Source organism: Coregonus clupeaformis, chromosome 12 (assembly GCF_020615455.1).
Source record: "Coregonus clupeaformis isolate EN_2021a chromosome 12, ASM2061545v1, whole genome shotgun sequence".
In the NCBI taxonomy this organism is placed as follows: Eukaryota; Metazoa; Chordata; class Actinopteri; order Salmoniformes; family Salmonidae; genus Coregonus; species Coregonus clupeaformis.
In genome coordinates, this window is record NC_059203.1 from 43,429,300 (window position 1) to 43,448,691 (window position 19,392).

General features: G+C 43.7%; 1 protein-coding gene across 4 annotated transcripts in view; it reads right to left on the bottom strand.

Annotated features, from left to right (window-relative positions):
* Positions 1-1,878: 1,878 nt before the first annotated feature.
* Positions 1,879-19,392, bottom strand: part of sema3fb (sema domain, immunoglobulin domain (Ig), short basic domain, secreted, (semaphorin) 3Fb) — an 89,834-nt gene continuing 72,320 nt past the window's right edge. For 2 of the 4 annotated variants that reach the window (XM_041892494.2, XM_041892493.2), the window contains 9 exons: positions 14,362-14,431; positions 14,070-14,214; positions 13,592-13,814; positions 12,517-12,605; positions 12,337-12,378; positions 11,708-11,865; positions 7,707-7,774; positions 7,369-7,502; positions 1,879-4,762 (listed from right to left, as the gene is read on the bottom strand). In XM_041892494.2, the coding sequence (XP_041748428.2) occupies positions 4,310-4,762; positions 7,369-7,502; positions 7,707-7,774; positions 11,708-11,865; positions 12,337-12,378; positions 12,517-12,605; positions 13,592-13,814; positions 14,070-14,214; positions 14,362-14,431 (1,382 nt within the window). In that variant the 3' untranslated portion in view covers positions 1,879-4,309. Of the gene's footprint in view, positions 4,763-7,368; positions 7,503-7,706; positions 7,790-11,707; positions 11,866-12,336; positions 12,379-12,516; positions 12,606-13,591; positions 13,815-14,069; positions 14,215-14,361; positions 14,432-19,392 lie in introns of all 4 variants that reach the window. The other 2 variants (XM_045223872.1, XM_045223871.1) reach the window with 1 other exon arrangement.

Below are 19,392 nucleotides of genomic sequence, written 5' to 3' on the forward strand. Positions count from 1 at the left end.
TGTGAAAACCTTGTGAAGACTTACAGAAAACGTTTGACCTGTGTCATTGCCAACAAAGGGTATATAACAAAGTATTGAGAAACTTTTGTTATTGACCAAATACTTATTTTCCACCATAATTTGCAAATAAATTCATTAAAAATCCTACAATGTGATTAACTGGGGGTTTTTTCTTCTCATTTTGTCTGTCATAGTTGACGTGTACCTATGATGAAAATTACAGGCCTCTCTCATCTTTTTAAGTGGGAGAACTTGCACAATTGGTGGCTGACTAAATACTTTTTTTCCCCACTGTAGGTAATTAGATGATGTTGACATTTTGAAGTTGAAATGGTGCTGAAATAGTGGAGGCGGCGCCTGTTTTCTTTGAGACTTGTGGTAACTCTCCGTGGTTCTAAATAGTTGTTTAGTGGTCCGGAAATGTCGGAAACATTAACTTGCTTGACCATGCTGTAGGTGATGTAACTGTTTGTTACATGCAATATGTTTTGTGGACTTCACCGGACAGATGTTGCTCTCCGGTTTTCTGATGAAACGAAATTGTGGTTGAATTTATTCTGCCACTTTGTCTTCTTATTGTCTCGGCCTTAGGCCTATATATCACGGTCGCAAGAGGCATGTGAACTACCAGGTTATAGAGCAAACAACGCAATTATCACAACACAGGTTGTAATATGGCATTTTTTTCTGGCTTGGCTTCCCAAGTGATTTTACCTATGCACCGCTACTGGTCCTTGGCCTTTCTGTAGCCTACGATGTTTTCAAATATTTGATTTTGTGCTGGCATTGGACGTGGGAAAGTGAGAACACTTTCTCTCATACGGGATGATATCTCTTCATAAATATCTTTATTTCGATAAGGCCATTTTATTCAGAGCTGTACATAGTATTTGGTTGTGGCATACCGCATACGATCCATTGGTTTCAAATGAAGACCATGATCTTAATTCAACTGGCCAGTGTGATTTTTTTCAGGGCGAGACAACAGTGACGTTGGCCAAATTTATACGCTTTTGTTGTCCGGATTCGTTTACCTTTCAAGGACATCCATACGATATGCGTCTTCGAGGACCTCCGGAGGCGGTCAGGAAGATCTAATCACAATGAGATCACAATGCATATTTTGATTGTGTACTCAACAAATGTGGGCACAATCAGAATGTGGATAAGATCAGTACAACAGACACGTGTTAGTACCAGGTATAAAAGAGGCTACTGTGTCAGTTTGGCCATCAGCTAGATCGGTCATGGAGAAAGTGACTCAGTCTGGTGACTCAGTCTGGTGCTACCGGGTAGGGGTAATTTCTAACCCGCTATCTAGGCTTTTATGAGGTGAGGATCACAGTCAGTCCCCCATGGCCTTGTAGTCAGCCCCATCCTCTAAGGCAGTGTTTCCCAACTTTGGTCCTCGAGTACCTCCAACAGTTCATATTTTTGTTGTGGCTCCGGACAAGCACACCTGATTCTACTTGTCAACTAATCATCAAGTTTAATCAGGTGTTTTTGTCTGGGGTTACAACAACAATGTGTGCTGTTGGGGTTACTTGAGGACCACAACAAATCATACAGTCCATTTGATTCATAGTGAACATGATATCCACTAGTAATGAGGGGAATAGGCCATGCGATTCCGTATTAAAATATGAGAGGAGATGCTAAAAAGTTGAAGAAAAGCTCTACGCATCTATTTCCTCCCAGGGTTCCATCTTAGATAATAACAGAGCGTCACTGTCAGTCAAGCTGCCAATGATGACCTTATCTGCCATAAATGGCTGGTAGCTCATCATTCTCTCTCTGTGGTAGCTTGGAACATTTATTCCCAAAAGTTCTGAGTGATACACAAAATATAATATGGAAACATCACACCATACATCACAATAAAAGTAGAGCATTATATTTTTATAAAATATAGAGCTTTAATTTATTAGTCAGCAACAACAATGGAAAGGGAAGAGAAAGTAATTTACACAAGTCAGTACAATAACATCACCTCTGTACATTGAATCTTAACTGATAGCAAAAAGAACACAAAAACGAAATACAAAAACAAAACAAAAAACACTCCGAAACTAAAGACACTGTAAAAATACCAAGAAATTGTACAATCATTTTTTTGCTGTAACACCCTGTTTTCAACTGGAGGAGAGTAACAGGGGCTGTCTGGTTTTATTCTGGGAATGAATAGTATCCCATAGTGAAGAGTGGAAAAGAGCATGTCAGTATCTGTAGGTACATTACTTATAGTAGTTCTCCTCCATTCTGCTTTTCTCTGCTGCACTGAGGCTGTCCTCATTCCTTCGCTGACGTTTGACCATACTGTACACTTGAAGAACAGAAAAACTACAACATAGTTTTTTTTGTTTCATAATTACAGTACAAATACATATTCATGCACACAATGAAAAGCCAGCTTCCCAAATATGTTGGTTATTGTCACAACGTTGTTACAATGCTTTGTTGTGTAAGGAGGACATTTTTTATTTTTTTCACATATAAAGTTGAAGGATCCAAATGCACCGATAAATGAAAAGAGATGGCTCTTAGTCTGAACCAACATGGCTGCTTAGTGAAAGTGATCTGGGCATTGCCATAGATTATCCATTATATTGATCAGATACTCCATTGACCTCTGTAACAATGAAAATAAATGCCTTCAAAAATGGAAGGCAGTTGGTAAAAGGGAATATCAGGTGGGACCATTCTAGCCAATGAGAGGGCAGATATGAGTGTGATAACAGGCACAACTCCGATACAAAGTGTTCTTTCTCAAAGTTGACGGGATGTGACGTGTCCTACTTATATCAGTACATTCGTAACAACCTAAGCATTACGAAACTTCTGTTCGATCAAATAAGCCACAAGTAGCAGATAAGCCATTACATTTTTTGTTAACCAAATTCGACACTCTCGTTGATCTCCATACAAAAACTATTTGCTTGGTGAGCGGAAAAAAAAAGAAGAATAAACGGCACCTGCTGGTGAAGACAGATTTTGGGCCCAGTTATCCCTCTCACTTCGCCTCTTCCTCTCTGGCATCGCTTAATCTCAAACTGAATTGTGCTTTGTTTTTGTTGACCAAAAGGAAATGTAATTGGCCAAAGTGTGCTAGGTTTGGCCCTGGCCAATGTTTTGAATATCTTCTACCTTCCATAAGATCCAACGTAATCATTTGAAGATAAGAGAATACTGCCCTTTGTGCACAACCTTGACCCTTTACTGTACCTCACACTCAGTCCCATTAGATGTTTAGATTGCAAAATAAACCAAACAAAGCTCGTAGATGTCCTTAAAAGATTTATTTGATAAGTATCTACAGTTTTTTTCTTCTGATTATGTTTACTTTCCGATTCTCACAATGTAATTTACCATAATTTAGCTACTGAAAGGTAAGGTTTTAATCCTTTTTTCATTATTTTGTTAAACAATCTATTCAATTGACCTGGCTATTCAATAATAACCTTAGTTTCAAATACCCCCGGACTCTGGTAATCTAGAGATGATTTCATGCATAGGCTACATAGCAACACTGCATTTATAACAATTGGTTTGCCTGAGTTATTGGCACACACTGTACAGTGAGGAATAACCAATGAAGCCGAAAATAAATAGCATCAACCTATTAGGGGAGCCAATTATGCCTAGCAACAGTACTCAACATAGTCATTTAGACAACAGGTTCACAGGGAGAATAGACAACTAGCCAATGAGTGGGGCCATTTGTGCATCCTCTGCCATTGAAGTCAGGAGTCTTAGTCCTTATGCACTGATTGTGAGGTTACCGTATGTTCAAACAATTCCTGGTTAGCCGAGAATATGAGTATTGACATTCAGTCAAAGCAAACAAGAAACCATTATATCCCCATCCACCCCGACCCTCAGTTAATGTATCTGTTTACACAATGACCCCTTTCAGTTCACTACCAACAGAGTTTACATGACAGTTTACATTCCAAACAGAGCTGTCAAGGTGGAAAGATTTTTGTAATGACAGTAACAACAATAATACAATTAATAACAGTAATAACAATAACATTTACCCAAAAGGTACCTATACACAAAGAGCATTTTTCTATAAGTACAAAGAAATCCACAGAATGATACTATATACAACCTACAATAAATACTGTGTATCATATACTTTATTGTTAAAAGGGATGTGGGGTGTGTTTGTTTGTATGACTTGTTTTTTTCCACTTCCGTTTATTTTATTTGTGGTTCTTGATTTTCTTTCACCTCGTCACTCTCTTAAATTGAGTCTTTCCCAGTTTCTCTGGGGTGCGGTTGAAGTTTGGGAGAGTTGAGGGACCCCTCATGTCTCCACCTCCTCCTCCTCCTCCTCCTCCTCCTCCTCCTCTCCCTCGCCGTGATGTCGGCGGTTGCGTGGTTTCTTCTGCTCCTTGAGCTCTTTCATGTCTTTGGCATTGATGGCTCCCATCATGGGGTCACCCAGCTGCCAGTAGTCCTGACAGTACTGGTTGATCAGGCCCATCTCCGGCTGGCTCAGGATGGTCAGAAGGTCCTTGTACTGACCCGCGCTGGGAGTCCAGGCGCTGGACTGGAGAGCAGATGGTCCCAGTTCCCCACCCTCCACCAGGACGTTGTTAACGGCTCGGCTGGACAGGACCACCAGCTGCAGCTTGACCAGCGTGTGTTTGAAGTTCTTCTCTGTGGCTGTGCACTGGTACACCCCGGAGTCTGAGGGCTGGAGGGAACGCAGCAGCAGACCCTGCTCTGTCTTCAGTACTCGCCCATCAGAGCGCATCTGAGAGAGAGAGAGAGAGAGAGAGAGAGAGAGAGAGAGAGAGAGAGAGAGAGAGAGAGAGAGAGAGAGAGAGAGAGAGAGAGAGAGAGATTTATGACTTGAAGCTACAATGATGAAATAAGGCATGATGTAAAGCCAGGGTAGTAACATCAGCGGAGAGGCCAAGCTGACAGCTAATCTCCTGTTCTTATTGGCAGCACAGCATCACCAACCACCAACTATATCAATATATCAGTGTTATGACTACCTGTACATTCTTGCACTAACACCATCCACACTGATCTGCAGTTAAATAAGACAGTCAATTCCACTAATAAAAGTGCTCTAGTGATGTTTTCCATTGTCTCTCGATGTATTCCTGAATCATATCCAAGAGTTTGATTAGCTGCTGACAGCTTTTATACCCAGAATCAGATGTGCTGAGCAACAGCCCCGCCAATTGAGCCATGCCAATGGGGAAAGGCAGCATCCAACTGAAAAGCCAATAAAACAGAAGTTACACTATAGCGTCACAATAAAACTTTAACAACAGCCTCAGGGGGAGAAACTATGAGCAGGTCTTATGTTGGATGGGCCCTCCTTTTGGGTACTGGGACAGTTTGGGCTTTATCCCTTCAGGTTGAAAACCAACCACCTGGTTATCATATATGTATGAATGTTATCTCTTTATTACAGTAACACATCAATAGACTGACAACTTCAGCTTTCAGATGAAACATACAGCAGCCTGAGGAAGAATCTTCACCATCATTATGTAACAGAATGAGAAGTGCTGTCGACAGAGGGGAACATCATGTCTTTCTAGGGAGATTTACTCCTAAACTAATTCCACTTTATCTGAAAGACATCCCATCCCCTGTCAGGAAGGTGATGTATGGTTTGAGTTACCTTAGGTCATGGTATACCAAAGACCCATAAACACTACCAGTCATAAGTTTGGACACACCTACTCATTCAGGGGTTTTTCTTGATTTTTACATTGTAGAATAATAGTGGAGACATAAAAACTATGAAATAACACATATGGAATCATGTAGTAAACAAAAAAGCGTTAAACAAATCAAAATATATGTTATATTTGAGATTCTTCAAATAGCCACCCTTTGCCTTGATGATAGCTTTGCACACTCTTGGCATTCTCTCAACCAGCTTCATGAGGTAGTCACCTGAAATGCATTTCAATTAACAGGTGTGCCTTCTTAAAAGTTAATTTGTGGAATTTATTTCCTTCTTAATGTGTTTGAGCCAATCAGTTGTGTTGTGACAAGGTAGGGGGGGGGGGGTATACAGAAGATAGCCCTATTTGGTAAAAGACCAAGTCCATATTATGTCAAGAACAGCTCAAGTAAGCAAAGAGAATCGACAGTCCATCATTACTTTAAGACATGAAGGTCAGTCAATATGGATAATTTCAAGAACTTTGAAAGTTTCTTCAACTGCAGTCGCAAAAAACATCAAATGCTATGATAAAACTGGTTCTCATGGAGACCACCATAGGAATGGAAGACCCAGAGTTACCTCTGCTGCAGAGGATAAGTTGATTAGAGTTATGAGCCTCAGAAATTGCAGCCCAAATAAATGCTTCACAGAGTTCAAGTCACAGACACATCTCTACATGAACTGTTCAGAGTGGACTGTGTGAATCAGACCTTCATGGTTGAATTGCTGCAAAGAAACCACTACTAAAGGTCACCAATAAGAGGAAGAGACCTGCTTGGGCCAAGAAACACAAGCAATGGACATTAGACTGGTGGAAATGTGTCCTTTGGTCTGGAGTCAAAATTTAAGATTTTTGGTTCCTACCGCTGTGTCTTTGTGAGATGCGGTGTGGGTGAACGGATGATCTCCGCATGTGTATTTCCCACCGTAAAGAATGGAGGAGGAGGTGTTATGGTGTGGGGGTGCTTTGCTGGTGACACTGTCTGTGATTTATTTTGAATTCAAGGCACACTTAGCCAGCATGGCTACCACAGCATTCTGCAGCGATACGCCATCCCATCTGGTTTGGGCTTAGTGGGACTATCATTTGTTTTTCAACAGGACAATGACCCAACACACCTCCAGCCTATGTAAGGGCTATTTGACCAAGAAGGAGAGTGATGGAGTGCTGCATTAGATGACCTGGCCTCCACAATCCCCCGACCTCAACCCAATTAAGATGGTTTGGGATGAGTCGGACGGCAGAGTGAAGGAAAGCAGCCAACAAGTGCTAAGCATATGTGGGAACTCCTTCAAGACTTTTGGAAAAGCATTCCAGGTGAAGCTGGTTGAGAGAATGCCAAGAGTGTGCAAAGCTGTCATCAAGGCAAAGGGTAGCTATTTGAAGATTCTCAAATTTAAATATATTTTGATTTGTTTAACACTTTTTTGGTTACTACATGATTCCATATGTGTTATTTCATAGTTTTGATATCTTCACTATTATTCTACCATGTAGAAAATAGTAATAATAAAGAAAAACCCTTGAATGAATAGGTGTGTCCAGACTTTTGACGGGTACTGTATATAATATGTCTGGGCTCAGTGGGCAGAGTATAGATCTCAACAGTGTTTTGGGAAGTATACTAGTTTGAGTGATATTGTGTGTGTAATAGATGGCCGTTCACCTCTTTCCGGCGGTCACTGTTGTCCCTCTGTAGGTGCCACTTGATGGCGGCGTGGGGAGAACGGGCCTGGCACTCCAGGAAGGTGCTGCTGCCCTCCACCCCATACTGCACCATCTCCAGGGTGTTCTTATTAGCTGAGAAAGACACCATGGCAACCATAGATTCAGTATCATGTCCCACAAAGACCAAAAATCCAAAAGAGCAATGTTATATTTCATATCTATTTGATGAAAATGTTGGGGTGTGATGGCATAAATAAAGTCAATGAATGAATGAGATGTATTCACAGCCACTGAAAATCTCTACCCCATCCACCAACTGGCACACACTGGTCTTACCATTGGAATTGAAGCCCCTGCACTGCCGGATGGGGTTCCCGTACTTGACGTCCTGCCTCCGGCTGCGTCTAAAGGGGTCAGACCAGTATTCCCGAATAAGAGAAGAGAATATATTACCAAGCAAATGCAAAGCCATTCAACATTCCATAGAGTCAGTCAACAATCTGCCATAAAACATTGTATACAGTAGCCATTCAACAACCTATAGCATAGAGCCATTCAACCATCCAACAATCCATATACAGGAAGCCATTCAACAATCTATAGAGCCAGCTAACAATCCATATACATCAACCATCCAATCTATAGAAACAATTCAACAATCCATATAACCATTCAACATTCTATAGAGCCATTCAACATTCTATAGAGCCATTCAACAATCTCTAGAGCCATTCAACAATCAAATCTAATCAAATCAAATTTTATTTGTCACATTCGCCGAATACAACAGGTGTAGACCTTACAGTGAAATGATTACTTACAAGACCTTAACCAACAATGCAGTTTTAAAAAGAATACCAAAAAATAATTATTATTATAAGAAATAAAGTAACAAAAAATTAAAGCACAGCAGTAAAATAACAATAGCGAGGCTATATACAGGGGGTACCGATACCGAGTCAATGTGCAGGGGGCACCGGTTAGTCGAGGTAATTGAGGTAATATGTACATGTAGGTAGAGTTATTAAAGTGACTATGCATTGATAATAAACAGAGAGTAGCAGCAGTGTAAAGGGGGGGGCAATGCAAATAGTCTGGGTACTGTATTAGATGTTGAGAAGTCTGGATTAGATGTTCAGGAGTTTTATGGCTTGGGGGTAGAAGCTGTTTAGAAGCATCTTGGACCTAGACTTGTCGCTCCGGTACCGCTTGCCATGCGGTAGCAGAGAGAACAGTCTATGACTAGGGTGGCTGGAGTCTTTGACAATTTTTAGGGCCTTCCTCTGACACCGCCTGGTATAGAGGTCCTGGATGGCAGGAAGCTTGGCCCCAGTGATGTACTGGGCTGTACGCACTACCCTCAGTAGTGCCTTGCAGTCGGAGGCCGAGCAGTTTCCATACCAGGCGGTGATGCAACCAGTCAGGATGCTCTCGATGGTGTAGCTGTAGAACCTTTTGAGGATCTGAGGACCCATGCCAAAATAGGTTTTGTCGTGCCCTCTTCACGACTGTCTTGGTGTGCTTGGACCATGTTAGTTTGTTGGTGATGTGGACACCAAGGAACTTGAAGCTCTCAACCTGCTCCACTACAGCCCCGTCGTTGATAATGGGGCATGCTCGGTCCTCTTCTTTTTCCTGTAGTCCACAATCATCTCCTTTGTCTTGATCACGCTGAGGGAAAGGTTGTTGTCCTGGCACCACATGGCCAGGTCTCTGACCTCCTCCCTATAGGCTGTCTCGTCGCTGTCGGTGGTCAGACCTACCAATGTTGTGTCATCGGCAAACTTAATGATGGTGTTGGAGTCATGCCTGGCCATGCAGTCATGAGTGATCAAGGAGTACAGGAGGGGACTGAGCACGCACCCCTGAGGGGACCCTGTGTTGAGGATCAGCGTGGCGGATCTGTTGTTACCTACCCTTACCACCTGGGAGCGGCCCGTCAGGAAGTCCAGGATCCAGTTGCAGAGGGTGGTGTTTAGTCCCAGGGTCCTTAGCTTAGTGATGAACTTTGAGGGCACTATGGTGTTGAACGCTGAGCTGTAGTCAATTAATAGCATTCTCACATAGGTGTTCCTTTTGTCCAGGTGTGAAAGGGCAGTGTGGAGCGCAATAGAGATTGCATCATCTGTGGATCTGTTGGGGCGGTATGCAAATTGGAGTGGGTCTAGGGTTTGTGGGATAATGGTGTTGATGTGAGCCATGACCAGCCTTTCAAAGCCCTTCATGGCTACAGACGTGAGTGCTACTGGTCGGTAGTCATTTAGGCAGGTTACCTTAGCGTTCTTGGGCACAGGGACTATGGTGGTCCGCTTGAAACATGTTGGTATTTCAGACTCCGACAGGAAAGGTTGAAAATGTCAGTGAAGACACTTGCCAGTTGGTCAGCGCATGCTCGGAGTACACGTCCTGGTAATCCGTCTGGCCCTGCGACCTTGTGAATGTTGACCTGTTTAAAGGTCTTACTCACATCGGCTACGGAGAGTGTGATCACACAGTCGTCCTGAACAGCTGATGCTCTCATGCATGTTTCAGCATTGCTTGCCTCGAAGCGAGCATAGAAGTAATTTAGCTCATCTGGTAGGCTCGTTCACTGGGCAGCTCGCGGCTGTGCTTCCCTTTGTAGTCTGTAATAGTTTGCAAGCCCTGCCACATCCGACGAGCATCGGAGCCAGTGTAGTACGATTCGATCTTAGTCTTGTATTGATGCTTTGCCTGTTTGATGGTTCGTCGGATGGCTTAGTGGGTTTTCTTATAAGCTTCCGGGTTAGAGTCCTGCTCCTTGAAAGTGGCAGCTCTACCATTTAGCTCAGTGCAGACGTTGCCTGTAATCCATGGCATCTGGTTAAGGTATGTACGTACAGTCACTGTGGGGACGACGTCATCGATGCACTTATTGATGTAGTCAGTGATTGATGTGGTGTACTCCTCAATGCCATCGGAAGAATCCCGGAACATATTCCAGTCTTAGCTAGCAAAACAGTCCTGTAGCTTTGCATCTGCTTCATCTGACCACTCTGTTATTGACCGAGTCACTGGTGCTTTCTGCTTTAGTTTTTGCTTGTAAGCAGGAATCAGGAGGATAGAATTATGGTCAGATTTGCCAAATGGAGGATGAGGGAGAGCTTTGTATGCGTCTCTGTGTGTGGAGTAAAGGTGGTCTAGAGTTTTTTTCCCCCTCTGGTTGCACATTTAACATGCTGGTAGAAATGAGGTAGAACGGATTTAAGTTTCCCTGCATTAAAGTCCCCGGCCACTAGGAGCGCCACCTCTGGATGAGCGTTTTCCTGTTTGCTTATGGCCGTATACAGTTCATTGAGTGCGGTCTTAGTGCCAGCATCGGTTTGTGGTGGTAAATAGACAGCTACGAAGAATATAGATGAAAACTCTCTTGGTAGATAGTGTGGTCTACAGCTTATCATTTACATTTTTACATTTTAGTCATTTAGCAGACGCTCTTATCCAGAGCGACATACATTTAGTGAGTGCATACATTTTCATACTGGCCCCCCGTGGGAAACGAACCCACAACCCTGGCGTTGCAAGTGCCATGCTCTACCAACTGAGCTACAGGGGATACTCTACCTCAGGCGAGCAAAACCTTGAGACTTCCTTAGATATCGTGCACCAGCTGTTGTTTACAAATATACATAGACCGCCACCCCTTGTCTTACCAGAGGCTGCTGTTCTATCCTGCCGATACAGTGTATAACCCGCCAGCAGTATGTTATTCATGTCGTCATTCAGCCACAACTCTGTGAAACATAAGAGTTTGAATGTCCCGTTGGTAGGATATACGTGCTTGTAGTTCGTCCACTTTATTATCAAGCGATTGTATGTTGGCCAATAGTATTGATGGCAAAGGCAGATTAGCCATCCGTCGCCGGCTCCTTACCAGGCACCCCGATCTCCTTCCGCGATATCTCTGTCTCTTTCTACTGCGAATGACGGAGAGGAGGGCCCTGTCGGGTGTCTGGAGCAAATCCCTCTCGTCCGACTCATTAAAGAAAAATTATTAGTCCAGTTCAAGGTGAGTAATCGCTGTTCTGATGTCCAGAAGCTCTTTTCGGTCATAAGAGACGGTAGCAGCAACATTATGTACAAAATAAGTTACAAACAATGCGAAAAAACAAACAAAATAGCACGGTTGGTTAAGAGTCCATAAAACGACAGCCATCCCCTCCGGCGCCATTACAATCTATTGAGCCATTCAACAATCTATAGAGCCGTTCAACAATCTATAGAGCCATTCAACAATCTGTAGAGCCATTCAACGATCTACAGTATAAAGCCATTTACAATCTATATAACTATTTTGAGCAGCTCATGCTGATGCTCACCTCTTCTGCGAGGCGGAGTAGCGGGAGCAGGACTTTCCGTCCCAGGCACAGTAGGGGTCCCGGGCCAGGCAGCAGTCAGCACACGCCTCCCCGTACACGTCACAGCGGTGTAGGGCCAGGTGGGTCACACCAAGCTCAGAAGACACGTAGAGCTGTTGCTGTGAGAGTAGAACGCAAAGGAGGATGTTAGATCACAGCTGGATAAAGTAGGGGAATATCCATCATATATCACATATCAAGTCTCTAACTTTTTTCAGTGCAGAGGGTTACAGTGGCTAGGAGTCGGTCAAAGCCATAACAATGTATTGTGATAATATAACTATTAAAACAAATGTGTAAAATTGTAACCCTTTCTAAGAATGATGTCATGTCCTGTGTCCAAGGCCAACTATTTTAACCACAGTGAAAGACAACACTAACTTAATGCGTTTTCCATACTTCTCTTTTTATTGTTTCGACCAGACTGCAGGCATTCTATGAATTCTGAAGGGAAATATTAGTTCCACAGCTGTATACATGTAGCTCATGGCATTCTTAAATAATTTCCCTTAATTTAATTCACTCCCTCCTCTTTATCCTATGAAATATAAATATAGGTCTATTAGGTAAGCTTATACAGACATGCTTACCCTTTTGGACGAGATCTTCATTGTTGTAATTGGAGTTGGAACCTGGAATGTGGAGACAATGCATTGATGAGTCTTCTAAAGTATATTTATTGAAAATAGACATGGATAGAGAGAGAGAAAGAGAGAGAAAATGAGAGAGGATAGACAAACAGAAATAGAAGGAAGACAGTGAGTGCTCACCTTGAACACCTCAACCTCCTCCAGGACCAGTTCTTCAGTCTGCAGGTCGTCTTTGGGCAGAACAATCACCTTCTGAACCGTCCCCCTGTCTGTGGCCCAGGGAAACACCTGAGAGTTAATACTACTACACACACACCTGCTGTAACCTGACACTACCCTGCCTTGCTGCCTGTCAATCAAACAGCCCTCACTATAGCCCCCTCTCAGTCTGCTTATGTAAAGGTGAATCCTCACTCCTCATTCCATCAGGCTTTACACTTCAGTACTCTTCACCTCTTTCAGACAGATCTCGCTCAGTGTTCACCTTTGTCCTCCCCTATACGAACATCATCTCTTTCACTTGCTTAGTACTGCATGTCAGCTGTCATAACGTTCTCCTCTTCATCCCTGCGACCCATTCTCCAGGAGCCTGGAGGTAGGTATCTCCTCCAGACAGCCCAGCCGCACCCTAACAGAATGTTTGATTTCTGCTCCAAGGCATTCCTGAGTGCAGGATACCTGAGATTTATTATGTGTCCCAACGCAGCGTGCTCCTGACAGCGGCTCAAAGGAGAGACATTCCACTGACTCCGGGCACAGTGGAGCATGGTGCGCTCGTATAAAACCCCATTAGTCTCCAAGAGACGCAGAGCAGAACAAAGATGCACACAAAAGGGATAATGTGCTGCACATATGGGAGAAAAACAGAGAAATGGCTACTGCTGCACTGTGCCGGTGGTGAGATTAGTGAGATGGATTTCCTTACTGTATCCCCCTCCACTCACCCATTCCCCCTACCCCGCAGTTAGACCACTCAAAAGCTTTTACTTCAAGTGAATGATGCAAAGAACAACCCTGTTTATTGGTTAAACATCCATCTTGACAAAAAGGGGCCAGAAGCTTTTCTGCTGGTGATAACTGATAGTGAGAAAGACACCAGATCCATCTGGCGGAAGTTTTCTCCTTTGTATTCCTTTCAGAAGGACATCTGTTGAGCATCCTTGGACATTGTAGAAAGAGTTATAGAAAGTAATGCTAATGTGACTTTATGTAGACCTACTATATTTCACATGAAAATAGACTAGTGAGGACTCACCAGTTCCCAGGAACAGCACTTCATAGTTCCCGTCTGCGGCGGCCACCTGGTCCACAGTGATGGTGGTGAACTCGTATTCCACATTGGTCCGGACCACCAGGGGGCGCTTGTGTATCGGGTACACAGCATTGTACATGTTGGGGTGGTTCCTCATGAAGTTGATGACTTCGTCTGGGTAGTCTTTGGTGGACTTCATGTTGGGGGTGAACGTTCCACCGGGGCACTGTGGTTGAAAATGAAGTGAGCATTAAACCTTTGCCTCTCACCATACAAACAAACAACAACAACAACCACTTATCCACGGCATCAAAATGGGAGATATGAGGACTCTTATAGCAGGAGAACACTGTGGGCGGGTATGGATGCTGATGTTTGTGTCCTGCTTGACCGACAGATTGTTTCTATTTAAAGTCTAAGTGTCTGTTATGCCAGCTTGGTTTGGTATTAACACTCATGGTCATGGGAGGGTGAGGCTCACCGTCCCAGGTCGAGGGTAGGGGATCTTCCCAGTGTAAGCGACCCACTGGTAGTTGGGCCCCTCTTTGTGGGCGAAGGGCCCATTGAAGACCTGACGGATGTCAGCCATGGAGTAGACACACACTGCTGAGCCCTTGAACACTGAGCTGTGTGGAGAGGAGAGAGATAGACAGCTCATCGGGTTAAGAACTGAACAAACTAATAGGGACATAATATGACAATGAAAGTCTATTTAAATAATTATTCTTAAATGTTTCTAATAAAAGTGTCTGAGCACAAGTTTGACCACTCACCCCGAGACAGAAAATACTCCGTAGATAACAGGATTCTTGGTATCCTGGGTCGGCTGTATGTAAATGTCTCCTAAAAGAGATACACAGCAAGAATCACGTCAGTGCAAAGAGAACAGACCAGCTCTTCGGGATGTCAAACAGTATGAGCAAATGCACACAATGTCTCTCCTCTCCTCTTTTGGACGGCAGGTCAGAGGCATGCAATTTATTTATCTTTATTATCACATTAATAGTTTCTATTTCACTTTGACCTGCATTGTTGGCGCGCAGAGCTTAAAATGTTCACTGTACCCTGTGATTACACCTGCAACACTGTACATTAAACGATTAAATCTAATCTCAAGCTTTGTGTTGCTTAAAGAGGTTGTGTGACTGGACCACAGTCATGCAGTGGCTTGATGGAATTGGAGATAAGCTCGCCTAGCAGTGAAGACAGGGTCAAACCCAAGATGAAAGAAGGAGAAGATGTGGCTAGCCTCTTCCTCCAGGGCTGTACTACTGACATCCATCATACTGCTGACGGAAACAGGAAGTGTAAGCCCACGGCACATCTTTACAGAGCAACAGGGAACTAAAAGAGACATCTCCACAGGATTCCTCCCTAGGCCAAGGTGAAGGCTACAGTATTGTCTGTACAATATGACAAAACAAAGACAAACGCTTCAGAGACCACACCCTTTGAACAGTCACCATTCTATCCATGAGCGGATATTCCCAACTGAACCCAGAGGGTAAGGAAACGCATTATTGAGCATCTATGTATACAGAACAATTAATAAAAACTACCAAACTGGGGTGCCATGTAAACATATACAGCTATGGAAATAGCAATGAAACCCACACAGTCACCTGAGGTGTCTAGGCTTGAGTGAGACAACTTGATTGCTGTGTCACCTGAGAGTTTTCTCCAGAATTGGAGTGATTTAATATGTGATGAACAGACACTTTCCCCTTCCTGTGTCCAAGGCTGGGTTGGGTTGGGAGGGGTGGCAGTTGGGCTTGGTTCTAAGCCCTAGAGCAGTGGTGTCAAACTCAATCCATGGAGGACCTAGTGTCTGCTCGTTTTAGGGTTTTCCTTTCAATTAAGCCCTAGACAACCAGGTGAGGGGAGTTCTTTACTAATTAGTGACCTTAATGAATCAAATCAAGCACAATGGAGGAGTGAAAACCTGCAGACACTCGGCCCTCCGTGGAATGAGTTTGACACATGTTCTAGAGGAAGATGGAATAATACCTCACATGCCTCTGAGGGTCCCAGAGAGAAACTACACAATATTTGGCCCGTTTGTTTCTTGTTGGAGCCCAGATGGCTGCAGAAGGAGACCTACTTTAGATCTAATAGTGATAGTCTCTCCCCGCTGGCCTGCTTTCTGACTGGCCCACATTCTCATCTCAGGAGTCCCATCCATCTCACAGAACAGAACTCAATAGTAAGTGGTCAGACCGCTTGTGTGTAGTAGGGGAATGGCCATTGGCCAGAGGATAAAGACAAGAGCCTGTGAAGAGCCTGTGAAGAGCCTGTGAAGAGCCTGTGAAGAGCCTGTGAGAACTGGAATTGAAAGTATTATCATGCAATGGACACCGTTCAGACGTATGATAAATTCTGCATGCCCTAGAGTCTACAATTCTTCCTTTTCCGTAGACTGGGCACATTGTTATTCACTAGGATTAGCAATTCGACATACTTAATAGAATACAGAGAGAAATGCTGTAAGGGTTGTCATATAACAGATGAGCCCCACAAAGAAACACAGCTGTTCCACCACAGGAAGTGATGAATCAGATACTGTAGACAACACTGCAATCACAAACAGACAGAAAACCAGAGCTATCATTAGCTCAATACAGTCGGTTGTCCGAGTCGGTTGTCCCAAATATCTACAATTATTATAATGAGAAAATCTACTTGATTTGAAATATAAATATTCTGACAAGGCAGACAAGAGTTGGCAACAGGAAGGCTTCTCACTTGCATGTTAGTAAAAGCTATGAATGAATCCAGACTCCAAAACTGCCCTTTCCCCTTCCTACTTTTGTAAGGCAATAAAAATCATGTCTCTACATTTTTTGTTTCCTCAAAAAAAAGAATGTATTTCTGCTAGAGCTTAGCCTGATATTGCCCTCTCCCTCTCCCCCCTTCTCTTTCTCTTTCAGTCTTTCTTTCCCTCTACCACTCTTCTTCATCTCTCACAAAGTCTTCTCTGTGAAATCCATGCACAGGAGCCTGCTGAATGTTGAAGCAGTGAGATTGATTAGAGTAACTTCAAACGTGTAAATGTTGTTGATGCTCAAGCTCATGCACCTCTTTAATTATATAAAACCATACAATCTAAACCTTTACAGTATCCATTTCTATAATTGCTTTGCATTCTTAATTTTGACATAGAATGCAAGCACATGTGTCTGGATAAGGGCCTCTACATGGTGTTTCAATTTACTGTGGGTCATTTGGGTGCAAGTTCTCAGGTAGAGCCAAATCTTTAACTCTTTCCAACTGTAAAACTCTCTTGGTCTCTGGTGTCCCAATCTAACAGCAGTCACACATAAAACTGCTGCCACACAAGGACTACAGCTGGGCTGGAAGGCTCATCAATGTTCTCAATAATTACCTCTTTACTTTACTACTACACTAATAGAGAGAGTGAAAATGTAAGTTAATCTGTTCTCTTTATCCAGGCACATACCATAACCCCACCGCCACCATGGGGCACTCTGTTCAAAACATTGACATCAGCAAACCGCTCGCCCCCACACGATGCCATACACGTGGTCTGTGGTTGTGAGGCCTGTTGGACGTACTGACAAATTCTCTAAAACAACGTTTGAGGAGGCTTATGGTAGAGAAATGAACATTAAACTCTCTGGCAACAGCTCTGGTGGATATTCTTGCAGTCAGCATGCCAATTGTACACTCCCTCAAAACTTGAGACATCTGTGGCATTGTGTTGTGTGACAAAACTGCACATTTTAGAGTGGCCTTTTATTGTCCCCAGCACAAAGTGCACCTGTGTAATGATGATGCTGTTTAATCAACTTATTTATATGCCACACCTGTCAGGTCGATGGATTATTATGTAAACAAATTTGTGCAAAACATTTCTGGGATCTTTTATTTCAGCTCATGAAACATGGGACCAACACTTTACATGTTGCATTTATATTTTTGTTCAGTGTAGAAGGCACATAGAACTTGTTGCCCCTGTAACTCTGCCATCCTTATTCTCTCCTGTCAACACTACAACCTGAGCGTGGACCTACAGATGTAGGATCTTAATTGGATACCTCCTTTGTTGCTGAGAATTTTTCTGGCACAGCAGGAACGGCAAACTTGTAGTGCATTCAAGGTTTAAAAAGGCTTGTAAAGTTTGTAATTTCACTTTAAAATGTCAGCCCTAACACCCCCTACAAAATACACTACATGACCAAAAGTATGTGGACACCTGCTCGTCGAACATCTCATTCCAAAATCATGGGTTTTATAACAGCCTCCACTCTTCTGGGAAGGCTTTCCACTAGATGTTGAAACAATGCTGCGGGGACTTGCTTCCATTCAGCCACAAGAGAATTAGTGAGGTCGGGCACTGATGTTGGGTGATTAGGCCTGGCTCGGTGTTCCAATTCATCCCAAAGGTGTTCGATGGGGTTGAGGTCAGGGCTCTGTGCAGGCCAGTCAAGTTCTTCCACACCGATCTCGACAAACCATTTCTCTATGGACCTCGCTTTGTGCACGGGGGCATTGACATGCTGAAACAGAAAAGGTCCTTCCCCAAACTGTTGCTACTAAGTTGGAAGCAAAGAATCATCTAGAATGTCATTGTATGCTGTAGTGTTAAGATTTCCCTTCACTGGAACTAAGGGGCCTAGCTCGAACCATGAAAAACAGCCCCAGACCATTATTCCCCCTCCACCAAACTTAACTTTTGGCACTATGCATTCGGGCAGGTAGCGTTCTCCTGGCATCCACCAAACCCAGATTTGTCCGTCAGACTGCAAGATGGTGAAGCGTGATTCACCACTCCAGAGAACGCGTCTCCACTGCTCCAGAGTCAAATGGCAGCGAGATTTACACCACTCCAGCTGACGCTTGGCATTTCGCATGATGATCTTAGGCTTGTGTGTGGCTGCTCGGCCATGGAAACCCATTTCATGAAGCTCTCAACGAACAGTTATTGTGCTGATGTTGCTTCCAGAGGCAGTTTGGAAGTCGGTAGTGAGTGTTGCAACCGAAGACAGAGAAGTTTGACGCGCTACTCGCTTCAGCACTCATCGGTCCCGATCTGTGAGCTTGTGTGGCCTACCACTTAATGGCTGAGCCATTGTTGCTCCTAGACGTTTCAACTTCACAATAACAGCACTTACAGTTGACCGGGGCTGCTCCAGCAGAGCAGAAATCTGACGAACTGACATGTTGGAAAGATGTCATCCTACGACGCTGCCACGTTGAAAGTCACTGAGATCTTCAGTAAGGCCATTCTACTGCCAATGTTTGTCTATGGAGATTGCATGGCTGTGTGCTCGATTTTAAACACCTGTCAGCAATGGGTGTGGCTGAAATAGCCGAATCCACAACTTTGAAGGGGTGTCCACATAGTTTTGTATATAAAGTGTGTGTCCATTAATTATAATCCACACAATAATTCATATTTCCTGTTGCTGCAGGATTATTTTCCTGCTGTAGCAAACTGGCTCAAATGAAGATCCCACATCTGTATTTAGACCAGGCATTATAACCCAGCAGTAAACTGGAGCCTTGGCGTGGAGCGCACCTATACCCAGTTAACACATGCCCTTCCTAGGGGTACAGTACCTGGCAGGGGTGGGTAGTGGCCACTGGCATCAGGTCTGTGTGACCTTTGCTTCCTAGTTCGGGATGTACTGTATGGATGTACTGTCTGGACATCCTGTGGCTAAGCTGAGTCTGCACTGTTCATTAGGAGACTGCAGCTGCCCGTGCCTTTACACATTTACAGCTTTATTAAAGTAATATCCTGAATGGTGCACTGTACATGTGAACCAGTGCCAGCTCTCCAC